Below are 16,821 nucleotides of genomic sequence, written 5' to 3' on the forward strand. Positions count from 1 at the left end.
AGGATGTTTTAATTACTTCTTGAAGAATTTTATCTCACACTCTGACTAGAGCGGTTCTTAGCTCACCAAGTGATTCTGGTGGGTTGGGCAGTGCACGTACACTGTTTTTAGCATGTGCCAGACATGTTCTACGGGGCTGATGTCTGAACTGCGAGCAGGCTAAGCCAGTTTTCGAATCCCGATATCAGCAAGGTACGATTCCACAACGCGTTAACCTCCCGACCAATGAAATCCATAAGGCGATTAACACACTGCCCCGCATCATGCTGCATATTGCGTGTCGACGCACCTACGCGCGTTCCTGCGGGAGTGCAGATCTGCATCATCGTGCGGGTTTTTTGCGCACTCACGCGCGTAGGTGTGTTTTGTAGATTCACGCACGGCGGTTCTCATTTATTCGCCGTTCTCTGTGGTGGTCGTGCAGTACTGAGCATCACGATAGTCTTGATAAAAATCACGCGCGGCACTGCGGGATTCGGTGTGCCATACCTTGCGTCTCGCCTCGCACCTACGTGCGGGGGTGCATGTTTCTCCGCATGTATGCGCGTGATCCGCATGAACGCGCGTGGATGCATTTTCTGTGTGTTAGACTGTGCGTGTTTTCCATACAAACGGAGATACTTACAAGCAACGTTCGAACACGCATTCACGCGCTACGCTGCGTGGTGCGGGGCAGTGTGTTAAGCGCCTTAGTGGTACAACATAGAGATGCGTTATAACAGGTCTTTTGTGATACCTGTTACTCCTGTTACTGTTAAGTAAAAATAACAGTTTCAAATACCTGTTATTATATAACAACTGTTATTTTAAAGTGCTTGGAATCTGATATTCTAAAAATTCGCAATATGATAAGATATCTAATTGTAATTATTGTTATTCATTGTTATCAGTCATTTACATTCATAACTGAAAACTTTCCTTCATACTTTAATTCAGGTTAGGACTGTCAGTTTGCGATTAATTTATTTAACCATTCATATCAGACTTACTACTGTTTATCAAACTGGCGACATAAACTAATTACGAAACGATCAAAACTTTATACAAATTATTTACTGAGGTGAAATGCCGATTACCTACGAAATAACGAAAACAACTTTTGTGTTCTTCCCGCTCTTTGAAGAGCATAAGAAACGAAATTATTTTAAAATGTAAACAATATCTTTATTATTTCAATATTCACCTTTATATTTATTGCAATAGAGTACAACGGTAGTAGTAAAATAGGAACGCCAATCACATCGCATCATCCGATATACGTTTGGATACACGTAATAGACTCACTTCGTTTGATTTATGGAAATAAAATAATTTAATAAAAATATTTTTTTCGTTGCTTTTAACCTTGACGTATTTATCCTATTATTATACAAATATAATAGATGATCAAACGAACTTCTTGAAGCGAAGTTCGATCATTATTATATGAGTCGCTTCATTCGAAGATATAATTTTTTACCAGGTAGTCCCTTTATTCTACAGGCAACATCGCACGATTTTAGAGACAAGTTTTTTTTTTTTTTTTTTTACTATACCCACACTACTTGTTTCGTACGCATCAACTCTGTGACATTTCTTCATTCTTTCAGAGATTCATTTAGAACAAAACTTTGGGGTTATTTAAAAACACAGTATTATGTTATGTGATTTTTATGGGAGAGGAGGGTTGTTATATCTTCGAATGAAGCGACTCATATAATAATGATCGAACTTCGCTTCAAGAAGTTCGTTTGATCATCTATTATATATCGTCGCTTCATTCTTCAGATATAATTTTTTACCAGGTAGATTTTCAGAGAAACAAGTTTTGTTCGGGTGATGCATCTTTTAATCACTAATGGTGAAACGTAAACAAATATTATACTTTATTATTATTCAAATTGTAATAATAAATGTAACAATCAACAGTAATGTTTAACTTAATTGTTTATTGGCGAAACGATTGTGTTTGCAAAATCATTATCGTTAAAGACTGGTCTGTTATAAAATTTAGCGAAGGCTAGAGACGTGCTGGTCCAACCAGCTGTCTTTCTTATAGTATCAATGCTAAGTCCGGCAGCACGAGCAGCGGATGTAGCAGCGTGCCTCGTGCTATGAGGGCTGAACACGGTCGTATCTACGCCGCTATCTGATAGCACTTGCCTAATCCATCGGCTCAAAGATTGAGCTGTAGCAGCTCTGTGAGGTTTCTTATAAGTTAATAAGAGGTTGCCTGCGTTCGTTGTTCTCATATTTTTTGTTACAAAAATATAATCTTTGAGAACTGAAGCAGGGCATATATTTAAGTTATCCTTAAAAAAAGGCAAGCATAATATTGGTTGATCTCGCCCAGGCGCAGACGTTTTAATAATATCTATTATTGCTATTTGAACACCATTTGGAGTAATGGATATATTCTCTATTTTGATTAACGAAAGTGTTTGTACCCTATGGGCTGTGCAAAGTGCTAATAAAATAACCAATTTCTTTGTAAGTTCTTCTAAACTTAGTTCTAGATTCGGATACCAATGGGACACATGATTAAGTACTAATTGTGGGTCCCAAGTAAAAGTATATTTAGGTTTATTGGGTTTGAGTTTATAAGCTCCTTTTAGCAATCGTTTTACAGAATTATCAGGACCTACATTAAAATCTAGAATCAACGATAAGGCAGATCGGTGACTATTGAGTGAACCATACGAGCAGCCCTTATTAAATTGTTCTGTTAGAAAAGAGAGAGCAGAACTTTTACAGCCTTTGAAAATATCAATTTTATGTAAGTAACAAAACTGCCACCAAAGTTTTAGTGTGACATTATATTGTTTAATGGTATTATCAGCGAGTGACGCCAGCATTAGATCTAATGAGTCAAGTGGGATGCCTCGCTGTGTGAATGCCATCCGCAAAGCCTCGCGACACCCAGGGTAAGCTTGTTGTGCAGGGGATGGTGTTCCCTGAAATGAGATTGAAGAAGGGATTTACTCGGGTTCAGATAGAGGACCTCAGAGTCAAGTATACTTTGAAGCAGTGGGCTGTGAAGGCCAATTGGGAAAGACCAAAATGCCCTTGGCGCCATCGTCAATAATTTTACGTAAACATTTTAGAATTAAAGAAAAGGGTGGGAATGCGTAGAAGTATTTGTATTGCCAATCGAAGGTAAAAGCGTCTATGGCATACGCATCTGGTTCCTGTTTCCAAGAAACAAACAAATCACATTTGGCATTGTCACGGGAAGCGAAGAGATCAATGTCTGGTCGACCGAAATGTCTTTTAATAATTTTGAAGGCATGCTCTGATAGAGCCCACTCTGTGTCAGGGTTAACCTTTCTAGACTCTTCATCAGCATAATTATCCTTAGTATTCACGTAAGATGCGAATAGCCAAATGTTACGCTTCTCGCACCATTGCCAAATCTGTCTTGTTAGATCGTTAAGGTGCGGGAACTGTATGCCACCTTGGCGGTTTATGTAACTTATTGCTGTGGTGTTGTCTACCCTTAGCAAAATTGCACAATTACTGTCATTGCTAGCAAAGCTTTTTAATCCTAAAAATACTGCTAAAAGTTCTAAATAATTAATATGGTGTATTTTTTCAATTGTTTTCCAACTTCCGTGCGTTTTAACCTTATCACAGACGGCACCCCAACCGGTTCTTGAGGCGTCTGAATATATTTCTTTTTTATAGTTCTGGGTTCTGATAGGACACATAGTAGAAAAAATATGATTACGCCACCAATTAAGGTCTTCTTGAACTGATTTATGTATAATCATCTTATGTTCATAATTATTGTGTTGTTGTAATGCTAGAAATTTCTGGCGTTCTAATAATTTTGTATAAAGGAAACCATACCGCACTGCTGGGCACGCTGCGACTAGAATGCCTATTAATTGAGCAAATTCTCGAATTGTACATTTTGATAATTTTGAGAAGTTTCCAACCAACTGATTAATGTTATTACGTTTATCGTCGGGTAGCGACAACGACATGTCGTGAGAATTGTATATGAATCCTAAAAATTTACATTTTTGAGTTGGTTTCAATGAACTTTTTTCATAGTTAATTACAAAACCTAACCATTTTAATAAGTTTATAGTTTCGCGTACATTATAAAGGCATTCGTCGTAATTATTTCCTATGCATAGTATATCATCTAAATATATAACTGATTTATGTCCTCGCTTTCGAAGATAGGTTATTACTTCTTTCATGATCTTGGTGAACACTCTTGGTGCTACCGATAGACCGTATGGCATGGCGGTGAACTCGTATGTACACAATTTACTAGAGTTAGGAGCTTGAAAGTTAAATCGTAAGTATTTCCGATCGGCTGTAGACATAGGAATCAATAAATATGCTTCCTTGAGATCAATTGTTGCTAAAAAACCGTCTTGCGGAATTAATTTAGCAGCTGTTCTATGGTCCTCCATTTTAAAATGGGTTTTTGTAATGAATTTATTTAACGATTTTAGGTTTAGAATAAATCGTTTACCTCCGTTAGGTTTAGGTGCTAAGAAAATTTTGGATATATATTGGTCATGAGACGGAAGACAACGTGCTACAGCTCCTAATTTTAGTAATTTGTTTATAGCAATCTGCATATCTTGAGCTTCGTTATAGGTCGAGATGGAAGATGGTATGATTGGCTGAACTACTCGAGTACATAACGGAATAGTAAGGCCGTGTTCAATCCAAGATAACGCAACGGTGTTCTTGGTCATGTGAAACCAATTATTGAGAAAAAATCTTATTCTGCCTGCATGTACCTCAGTTATTTTTGTTGTTGTGGACGTGTCCGCGATGCATTCGAGTTCTTCGCATGTTGTTGCGCTGGATAGGACCGACGCGACGTCACTGTTGGTCTTCTCTGACCTCCCCGCCCCCCTCTGTTTGACGGGTAGCGAGGAGGTCCCGTCCAGTTTCCCTGAGGGACAGGATGGACAGGCAGCGATTGTGGAATATTATTTTTCTGATTTGTTAACGGTTTTCTAATTTGGGTTCCTTGTTTTTCGATGGCTTTACTAGCTTTTATTTTTTCTGAGAGTGTATTACCGTATAAGGTATCATCACGTTCCGAGTCCTGAATTACGTGAAGGAAATTCTTTTCAAGACTTGGAGTGATTAGTCAGACAGTAATGCAGGTCGGAAATTAAGCGACAACCGTCACTTAGTTGCTTCAAAGCCAGGGCTTTATTGTCAGATTTCAGCAAGGTGTCCATTGCCTTGTTTATTGCAGCGGTGCTATTTCCCAACTGTTGTTGGAAAGCGGCTAATTTTTTGTCCCGTCCTCTGACTACGTCTGACACGGCCGCTGAAATCTCTGCATTGAGCTTCGGGGCTTGCAATAATCTACAGTTGGCAGGTATAAGGTGCTCTTTTAAGAGCATCTCTTTGTTCTCTTTAGACAACCCCTTCTTCAATAAGGGGGTCCATAAGCTAGCCAAGCTCTCGTGGACATTTTCTCCAAAGTCAGGGGTGCCTGACGTAGACGCTCCTAATGCAGACAGAAGTTCAGGATCTATGGATAATTCTGATAGTGTATCCGTTGACGGGGTAATCACGGTGTCCTGCGCGGGGTCTGGTACATCCTGCGGTGTTGGGGATGGCACTGGCTGCTCTTCTTCACACAGAACGTTTGGATCCTCAGGTATATGAAGCTCGTCTCCGTTCGTATCTACAAGTGTAAAAATACGAAACTTGAGCAGTCGAATTGGGCGGTAATTATGTAGCATATTTCGCGTTAGTGCTCGTCTCACGGGCAAAACTTTGTAGTAAGCGTGTACTTATATCTATTCGATATTGCACGTATTTACTACATAAATCGTCATGATACCATGACCCACAATTAGCTCGTAGCTAATTATGTTATCGCAATTGACTCGCAGTCAATCCCGATTTATATTCAGTTACGTAATAGTACACTTTTAACACTTAGTAATAAAATGTGTAACTAACCTGCAATAATTTCATCTTCGGAAGAATCAAACGGCCGTCGTATTCGACGGCGACAATTCTGTTTATTCATTTCTTTTTCTTCTTATATCTCTCCAGTTTTTCCTGTGCACTACGTTTCGGCATTTTTATTAGGCGCGTGCGCTCGTTGCCTCGCACAAAAAAGGAATGAAGAAATGTCACAGAGTTGATGCGTACGAAACAAGTAGTGTGGGTATAGTAAAAAAAAAAAAAAAAAACTTGTCTCTAAAATCGTGCGATGTTGCCTGTAAAATAAAGGGACTACCTGGTAAAAAATTATATCTGAAGAATGAAGCGACGATATATAATCATGGATCCATGTTATAGTTATATGCATAAACATATGAAGTATTACATACTTTTTCGAATTTACATATTTAAATTTCCAATTTCATCTAAAAGAAAAATGACGTGTATCTAAACTGAGATTGAAAATACGTAAAGTTTAGTTTCAATGATAAATAAGTGGTTTCTTATGAAAGCAATCTCGAATAGGTATTTATTATAAACTTTTAAATAAATCTAACTACTTCAGTAAAATGAGGAAATAATTAATTATAAATAATAAGGTATTAAGTAGGTATTATTTTAAATCATTTTGTTATGGTGTTGGAAGTACCTTTCATTAAGAACGGAGTTTAGTATAAGTATGTTGGTAGCTCCATAAAAGTGCATTTTGATACCTTGTTAAAAAATATAAAAGATTTTTCGAATTATAATTACAATTAAAATCAATCAAATTTAATTTGTACATTATTTGTATTTTATTACATACTTCTCAGATATTTATTGTCACATAAACTACTAAGAAACTATTAAATAATCGTTACTTACAATTATTTACTAAATTAATATTTATATTAATACAAATTTGTGAATTATGTATGATGTGTATCTAAACGTATTCGTTATTACGCAACCATATTGTAGACGAGTAATTTTCTATGTAAACGCCCTGCAGTTGTAAATCTTTACACTTATTAGAATAATAAATACTAGGAGGTTCTCATTCTGGCTAGGTGTAAGCTGATTAGTAAGAGCGAGTGAGCAATAACAGTATGTAACAGGCAATGACAAAATACCTCTACCTAACTACAAAGGAGATCATCCATTTTGGGCCTTTTTTCAAAGTGCCGGCCAACAAAAAATAGTGGCATGTATCGATAGAGCTAGCCATTTGAAGCAATAGTTAGTATGGCACGAAACCGGTAGGATCGCTTTGAACCGATTTATTCAGGTTTGAAGATTCATAATATTCAAACATTTATTCATTTCTGAAAGTGCTGTGAAACATAAATAATGATTGATTTTGCTAGAATTAACTATCTAAAGCAATTTTGATTGTGAAGCGACCACTCTGAAGTTGATTTAAGGTCGTAAGCATACGTATCTAGCTCTATCGATACATGCCACTTTTTTTTGTTGGCCGGCACTTTGAAAAAGGCCCAAAAATGTATGGAGCCTGGATGATCTCCTTTACGATCTGATATCTGTTTGTCCTTGTTCTTTTTCGTAGTAACTGTGACTGCTAGAGTACCTATGTGGTTGGTAGTATGGATATTTCGTGTGTCACAGCGTATTAAGACTGTTTCTTGAGTTAGCTGTTATTTTGGATGGGTGGTAACAATTGTTATTTGTTATTTTTAAATATCTGTTACTTTTATCTGTGACCATAAATACGCCTCATCTCTAGTACAACATGGTAGAGATGTCACGAATATTCGGCAACTATTCGTTATTCGGCCCATTCGGCCACTTTTTTTGCTATTCGGTATTCGGCCGAATAATAGGTACTATTCGGCCGAATACCGAATACCAAACCATGTAAAAAAGACAAGCATATTACTCACAATTATGTATTTATTTCCAAAATTACAACACTTTAGTAATTAAAATTAACCAATGGTAAGTTATGATGAATAAAAACAAGCATTTCAGCATTTCTTGGTGGCAAACGATTACGCTTTTCATCGTAAATGATACCAGCCTCAGAAAATAACCTTTGACTATACACGCTACTTCCAGGAGAAGAAAGATACACTTTAGCAAATTTCGAAAGGTTTGGGTATTGTTTTTCGTTTGCGAACCACCACTTGTAAGGGTCGGCCTTCTTAGCTCCTAGCAAGCTAGTCTCTTAGCAAAATAGTAATTAAGTTTTATTTTATGTATTATTTTTACACTGACAAAGCGTTCCGTGACGTGATTTACTCGCAATTGAAACAATACTCGCCTACGATATGTTGTGTTTATTTGCACCTCGCTCCACCCCTCGTCGCCTGCCGCGCCTACGCAACGAGGAAAGCAGGTTGCGACTTGTCTTAATCCAGCTAACGCGCCTCCGACAAGCATGAATTTCGTGCCGAATATTCGGCGCTTCGGCCGACCGCATTGCCGAATATTCGGTATTCGGTATTCGGCCAATTCACTATTCGTGGCAACTCTACAACATGGTCTTGGAGGATTTCTTCAATGTACCCGGCTGCTGTTAGGCGCTGATCTACGATGACAAGCTCCATACGTGCCTCCAAACTAGGGTTTCTCATCGAGAAGTCTCGATCCGGGAATTCCCGGGAAATTTGGTCTGAGTCGAGACGGGAAAAAATTGCTCGAGTACCCGGGAAGTCGAGAAATATAAAAAACGCCACGAAATTAGTAGTTTCGAGCTGATTCCTGGTTTTATTATTACTAAAATGATATCTTCCTCAACAACTAAGACAATTAGTATTTTAATAAAACATTTCGACTGGTATACTGAGTGGATCTGAATAATCTACTGCCCAAAAAACCTCAGGTAGTATACCTCAAACACATCAATTTTTGTACTACGACTTTTGATAATTCGATTATTTTAATTTACCCGGTGTCGTATTGAAGTAATCATGTTTAAATTGTTAATTTAAAAAATGTATGTTTGATAGTTTGCCGAATTAAATTTCGTTTCTATATATTATTCTAGTTACCAAACTCCAAATTTTTTTTTTAACTCTGTGATCGTAACTATGTGAGTGTGATTGTTTTATCTTTAACTTGTGAACGTCATGAAATGCACCCGTTGTCCAAATTTCATGTTTCTAACTTGTATAGTTTACTGTAACTGGGCGATAATTGTTATCAGTCATTCTATCAGTCGGTCAATACAAGTAATTTTATATGCAGATAGACAGTCAATATTATAATTTTTGAGCTGTTTGACTAACACTCACTAACATTCACCAATTGTTGTTTTGCGGAAATGTGATTTAATCATTTTTTTAAACTTTTCCATATGTTATTAATAAGTTTTATCGAATTCTCGAATTCCCGGGAAATAGGGCTCGAGAAGTCTCGGTATCCGGGAACAAAAAACAGTCGAAAAACGAGAAACCCTACTCTAAACATACACCTCCCCACACCATAACAGACCCACCTTTGTAACTGACCGAATGACGTGTTGTGTTGGGAAGAAACCGTTCTTAATGGCGTCTGTACACTCTCTCTATAGCATTTGGTGCTCTTAAAGCTACTCAGCACTCGTCGGTTAACAAGAACTAACTCCATTGGTCGATGGACCAATTCACATGTTTCCGAGCAAATCATAAACGCGCAACTCAATGGTGTCTCTCGAGTTCTGGTACTCGGGCTGGTCTTCCTGCCCGTAAATCACGTTCTCTTATCCTTCGCCTTATGTTCCTTTCACTAAGAATGACTCCACGTGCCGCTTGAAGCCTCTAGTGAATCTCAAACGCTGTCAGAAAGCGGTTTCTCAGCATCTCGAGGTTAACAAATCGGTCATCTCTTGCGGATGTACATCGTGTCCACTTCCTGGGCGCCGCGTGTAGAGACCAGTCTCACGATACCTCCTAATCGCAGACCTTAAAGTGGTACGCGATACATTGAAAAATGCAGCCACCTCTCAATGGTAATGGCCCTGAGCGGACAACAAGACAACCTAAGCCACTTGGTCAGCAGTAAGTGGCATCTTCAAATCTTTTCTGAAATCTAAATAGACCAATAATCAATAAAAATCACAAAAAAAATCGTTTCCGTGCAGCAATATTTCAAAATACAGAATTCAACTGACCTCTCGAATCAACACTGAATTCAGTTCTAACACACATTGTTAGAAAAAGTCATCCGTCACTTAAATTAATCTCAAATTAAACACTTCATAACACTAAACAGATCACTTCGCAACTACTTACAACAATATATCTTTCATATAATATATAACTTAATTTGTTTACAAATTCACGATAAGCGCTTGGGCCACTTTTTCTGCCGCTGAGTGTATAATATTTATCATTTTTTTCAAGTGATTTGTGTGATTTAAACAGTTATTTAAGTTTTTATCCGTAGATGCTGATTAACAAAGTCGGTAATGACACTTACTACACTGTTGACGGGACATCGTTGTATTGATTCTGTATTAACTACCACATCGGACAATATTGTTTGGACTTTTCTATACCCCGGGTGTAGCAAGTGTCATTTACAACGTTCTTACTGGCGTAAAGTTTTTTTCAACTGTAGTATCTTTCACATTCGTCATTCTTAATAGATTTTAACTTTATACAGATATTATGTAGTAAGTGTCATATTCAACATTGTTAAATGTTTTTTATATTTTTTTTGTGTTTTGATTTGTCGCTTATGCATTATTTGCTCAAAAAAGGAAATGCTTTATAATTACTAGCAGTGTGTGTATTGCCTTGTTGGTAATGTGAATGTGATTGATAAATTAACTTAAAAACAGCAAATTTTTCCATGATGTTTTTGGTGTGAACATTTATAGGATGTACCTGTTGAATACTAATTCATTTAATTTGGTTTTTTTTCAGGTAATTGTTCTTCGCCTTGACCAGACAATTTTGAAAATAATGAATTAATTCAGCTCGAAGATTTGATTAGTGATAGTCTTATTCTAACGGACACTTTCGAGATTCCTTCTAGTTTGCTGTCGCCTTTTGAAGTAAGGGTTACTTTTGTGTCGGTAGGCATTAATGAATCTACCTACGTTGAAATGTCCTGAGCAAGGTATTAGTAACGTTGGTATTTCAACTAGTCAAAGTGCTGTTCATTGTTCGGATCAAACACCAATACCGTCTCCAATTAATGAGCACGATAGGTGCCATAATGAATTTTGCCATCAATGTAGCCCTAATAATGACAACTTTGACTCCGATGTTCCAACACCATCAACTGCTTCCATTTTAAGCCCCTTTACTCCGAGTACTCCTAGTCAGCGTACGAAAACATTTAAGACTGATAAAGGTAAAAAGCGTCTAGTCCATAGAAAAAATTGGGTAGTAGTTCGCAGAAAGACTTTAAAAAATACAGGTCAAAGGTTTGTCAATAAGTCAGGAAAAGTTTTAGAGGCTAAGAATATAAAAGACGCATGCAGTTCTAAGTGCCGCCTTAAATGTAGAGAACTAATTTCTGAAGAAGAACGAACAAATATTTTTGAAAAATTTTGGACTCTTGGAGATCGCAGTCGTCAGTGGGATTTCGTACTAAAATATACAAAAAAGATTCCCAAACGCCGTCAAACTACGGAAGTAACGAAACATAATAGACAAAATACATCCGTTTATTATTTACCAGATAAAAACAATGCAACTGCTATGAACATAAAAAAAATGTGATGAATGATGAAATGATTAGAAGCGTATGTGATTACGTCAAGTGTGTTCCCTTAGTCGAGTCACATTACTGCAGGCAGGATTCTAAGAAACTGTATCTGGAAGGTATTGACAGTGTTTCCAAAATGTTCGGCTTGTATCAAAATTGGTTTGATGATGATAAGTACACGACAAAAGCGCAAACTAAAAGACAATATAGAGATATTGTTAATGCCAATTTTAACATAGCAATATATAAGCCAAAAAAGGATACGTGTAATGTTTGTCACGCATTTAATAATAAAACTAATACTACAGATGAAGAAAGAAAAATATATGAAGAACACTTAATGAATAAGAAGGTTGCTAGGAAACTAAAAAAGTTAGACAAAGAAGAGGCTCAGAAGAATAGCGATGTTGTAGCAGCCACCTTTGACTTTCAAAAAGTGCTTACTACTCCTCACGGTGAAGTGAGCATTTATTACTATAAAAGGAAGTTACCAACCCTTAATTCTACCATAATGTCCTCCTAGCCGATACACGGCTACGGCGGTCAGTTTCATTGAAACTGGCCATCTGTGCAGGACTTTGTTTATAGTGTCCAAGTGTGTGCACAATACACAGGTACACTCTCTATTCCATCACTCTCATAGTTTGGTGGGACGGATAACCGACACGACCAGTGAGAGGTCAGGCGCAGGACCGACGGCTTTACGTGCTCTCCGAGGCACGGAGGTCTTCGACCTCAACTTCCTAACTCCGGGCAATCTCTAAGAAATTCTTAACAGAAAATCTCAGAAAAGACTTTTTGGCCCGACCCAGCATTCGAACCCGAGACCTCTCGCACCGCAGTCGCATATACAACCGACCGCGCCACAGAGGCAGCAATTCTACCATATACATTTGCTGACAAGGTTGGCATGTGCTACATGTGGCACGAAGGAATCGCTAAAAGAGGATCTAACGAGGTTTCGAGCTGTCTATATCATTTTATAAGAGAACATGCTTTCAATGGAGTAAAAGATTTTAGGTTTTGGTCGGACAATTGTGGGGGTCAGAATCGTAACCGAATTGTTTTTGCATTTTATTTAGTGGCAGCAAAACAATTCAATGTAAACATAACTCACAGATTCATGGAAAAGGGTCATACGCAGAATGAGCGCGACAGTGTGCACTCAACTATAGAAAGGGCAAGTCAAAGAAAATTAATTTACGTTCCTGATGAGTGGTATTGTTTAGTGCGTTGGGCTAAATCTGAAGGAAATCCGTACATTGTAAAGGAAATTACAACTGATGATATATTTGATTTCAAGGCAGTACTATCCGGCAAAAATTGGTCGAAAGATGTGAGTAATGAAAAAGTGCGTTGGAATCAGGTAAGAGAGGTGAGAGTAGATCATAAACAGAGTGATAGAATTGAATATAAATATGATTTGGAAGAGATAGAGAGAACTATTATTGTTTTGCGAAGTGGCAGGCGAAATGCTCAAAGATTACAAAAAGAATATTTTGATGTAAAGAAAGCCTACGATGGACCTCTTCTCATTCCTTTCGATAAATATAAAGATTTAAATGATATGTGCAATAGTGGTATTATTCCTCAAATTCAAGAGACTGAGACTGATAGTGATTAAGCTGTTGCGATGTATTAGTGTATAAGTAAATCCTTTATTTGAGCTTTAAAAGTTCTTTATTTAAGTTTTTGATTGTTTATTATATTAATATTGCAATGAGAGCTCTTAAGACTTAAAACGAAGATAAGAAAAGTACAATTTACTTTAAGAGTTACCATTTTAAAAAATGCTGATTTAAGAAAACGCATGTCATGCATATATTCCTATTTATAATTAGGTAGTTATCTAATTATTAAACATATCTTTACCAATGTTCCTATAGAATAAGTTATGTTAAGTTATTTTAATTATGCAATATGATGCATAACTACCTACTAACTATAGATACTTGCATTTCTATAATTATTATAAGGAAAGCAGTAAATCTGCATTTTATTGTAACTATTTAATATTTTATATTATTTTTTATTCATTTTACTCGAGGTGAGATAATAACCTACATAAGACGACTAAGTTAAGTCCAATGAAAAACGTAGTAAGTGCCAAATCCAACTGAAAAACCAAAATTCTCCCCGATTAATATAGTCGGTAGTAGCACTTCCTACAATTTCTCTTTTTTGTTTTCAATTAACAATGTTGCATGTGACTTTTTTCCTACATTTTTTAATATTATTTGATTATTTCATTACTATTTGTTTCATATTTCATTAATATTCACTTTTGCCAAATTGAATATCTTAATGTGAAAAATAAACTATTTTATGATCAAAAATGTATTTGATTGCTCGTCCTGTAAAATAACCATTTTGCACTTCCAACATTCTTAATAGTTACCGGCGATATGTTACTGTAAAAGTCCAAACTATGGTAAATCCTAAGATTTTCCGGTAAAACCTAAGATATACCAACTCTCAATGGTAAAAGACCGAACAATTCTTTTATTTCGTACCGTACTTTACTTTTAGCTCTATTCACTTGATGATGTCAAGATGTCGCCGGAGCACGGCTTCGCGGGGTCCTCCTACTGGGTGGTTTAAAAAAAAAGAACCACTTAATTAACAATTCGTTTGATATTACTAATCTATTACCATTAATTATTAACAATTGGTTTGATAGTCTGCGCGTGACCGCGGTCGCGAGCGTACGTTGTCTCTGACGTGCGCGTGAGTAACGAAAATGGCGACGTCCAGTAGATTAAAATGTGCGAACTGTAATATTGTAATATGTGAAGTGCTAGCGTTTATCCATAATAAACTTGATGTTATGGATGAAGAGAGTTTAATACGTATTTGTGAAAGTGCGTTTAGTATCGAAGAAATTGAAGAGGCGAAGTCGTTATTACTTGAATCTTTGCAAAAAACCGCCAAAGTGAGAAAGCGTCAGGGCAAAACTCAACGCAACTTAGATGATATTTTGGTGCTACTAAAGTAAAATATCGTAAAATACCTATATTCGTGGCTCGAAACTTAAATAAACTACCTCCAGTAACTTTTGACCACATCGACGTCACTCCGCTTCTTAAGAAAATGCTCGTGATGCAGCAAGCAATTGAAAACATTCGTCAAGAATATGTATCGAAAATTGAATTTCAAGACCAAATAAATTTGATCAACGGCCGTAAGCCACAATTGCTTGAAAAAACGGATGTCGTGAATAACAGTCAAAAATGTACCACACCAAATATTATCTCACCGTCGAGTATTGATTCTATGGCGTTATCAATGAATGTATGTCATAATCAGCCATCCAAAATACAGGATGTCGATGCAGTACATAACGTTGCTTTTAAGCCCTACCAAACCTCAGAACAGCAAAACATCGCGTCGTTTGAACCGGAGAATTTAGATAACAAGCAATGTGAAGAAACGCACGGCGATAGTGTGTTACTAACGGGTGCGAGTGAGACAGCAGCGGAGCGCGGGCGCGTTTTGCAGCGGAACAACGATACCAGTGATTCACAACCAGGGTTGAGTGATGCATTTCCGATGAAATATCCACAAAGTGTTTCCTTTGCCGATATGGCTAAGCCTCAAAAGGAATGGGAAGTGCAAAACTATGACGAAGGATGGGTGAGGGTGCAGAGAAAAAGACTTCAAATAGGTTTCATACTAAGAAAGGAATAGCAACTGCACAGTCGGCGGAGAATGATAAATTCAAAGCAGCGGACACTAAAACTACATTATTCATTTCAAACGTTCATAAACAAGTGTCTGAACAGGATATTGCCGATTATGTTTACAATAAAACCGGAGAAAATATTTCTTTGACTAAAATAAAAATGAAGAAAGAAAAGGAGTATAATGCCTACAAGTTATTTGTAACGAAGTGCAAGATTGAATTATTTTTAGATAACAAGTTATGGCCTGCGGGAATCTCGTTCCGGAAGTTCATAAACTTTCGAGAAAGGCAAGATTATTCAGCGCGTCGGGATGTGGCTAATGATAATAATGGAACATAATGGATAACAGTATTTTTAAAACCAAATTTGTAACGTTTAATTGTAAATCTGTCAAGAGATCGGTTGAATGTGTGCGAAAGTTATGCAAGATGGAGGACGTCATAACACTGCAGGAGACATGGTTGCTGCCACGTAACATTCCATTCCTTGGTACCATCGACGAGGACTTCGCGTACACTGGAAAATCAGCGGTTGACACCTCGGAGGGTATCCTGAGGGGTCGACCGTACGGAGGAGTGGCGATTTTGTGGCGTAAAAGTGTGTTCTCGAAAGTTTCTGTGGTTGAGTGCAATAATCCTAGAATCAGTGCAATTAAGGTAATGATGGATGACCGCACTTTTCTTGTGTTCAGTGTATACAGGGTGTCCCAAAACTCAACGATAATCCGAGACAGGATGAAAGGCCAAGTCATACCGGTTCTAGGAAAAATAAAAAAAAAATCCATATCACTTAGTTCAGCAATAATAGACACTTTTCAAAAAAGTTGAAATTCTACACCCTTGGTCGCATTTTCAAGTCCTGTGATCACCAGTGTCACAATTTCGCTGTGTTTTTTTGTATTTCGTGATCTTCATTAAAAATGCTATTAATCGTAAAACAAATTAATGCACAAAACATTGTTAATCTATACTAATATTATCTATACTTCTATACTAATATTATAAAGCTGAAGAGTTTGTTTGTTTGTTTGTTTGTTTGAACGCGCTAATCTCAGGAAATACTGGCCCGATTTGAAAAATTCTTTCATTGTTAGATAGCCCATTTATCGAGGAAGGCTATAGGCTACATATCATCACGCTATGACCAATAGGAGCAGAGTACCAGTAAAAAATGTTACAAAAACGGGGAAAATTTTGACTCATTCTCTTATGTGACGCAAGCGAAGTTGCGCGGGTCGGCTAGTTTAGTCGCGGGTTGGCACGAATACAGGCTCTGCAACGGCGTACAAAAGATCTTTTTACCAGTCAAGCAAAATTCCTTGCATTTATTTCTTCTGACGCTGTGTCAATTTTCTGGCAAAGTTCTGATAGATTTTGTATTGATTTTGAATAGACTTTTTATTTAATGCATTCCCAGTAAAAAATATCTACTGGATTTAGATCGGGGGAACGAGTAGGCCATACAAGTGTACCACTGCGTCCGATCCATTTTCAAGGATACTCGTCGTTCAAATAAAAATAACATTTTTAATGGCAAGAAAAGTGGCAAGTGTTGCACCATTTTGAAATCTTGATTAAATGCG

The 16,821-nt window shown here is 37.1% G+C and overlaps 1 protein-coding gene across 1 annotated transcript; it reads right to left on the bottom strand.

Annotated features, from left to right (window-relative positions):
- Positions 1-1,919: 1,919 nt before the first annotated feature.
- Positions 1,920-2,834, bottom strand: LOC142985821 (uncharacterized). Its single transcript, XM_076134063.1, has one exon. The coding sequence runs from the start codon at positions 2,832-2,834 to the stop codon at positions 1,920-1,922; it is 915 nt and encodes a 304-aa protein (XP_075990178.1).
- Positions 2,835-16,821: the final 13,987 nt, after the last annotated feature.

The sequence above is a fragment of the Anticarsia gemmatalis genome, chromosome W (genome assembly GCF_050436995.1).
Source record: "Anticarsia gemmatalis isolate Benzon Research Colony breed Stoneville strain chromosome W, ilAntGemm2 primary, whole genome shotgun sequence".
In the NCBI taxonomy this organism is placed as follows: domain Eukaryota; kingdom Metazoa; phylum Arthropoda; class Insecta; order Lepidoptera; family Erebidae; genus Anticarsia; species Anticarsia gemmatalis.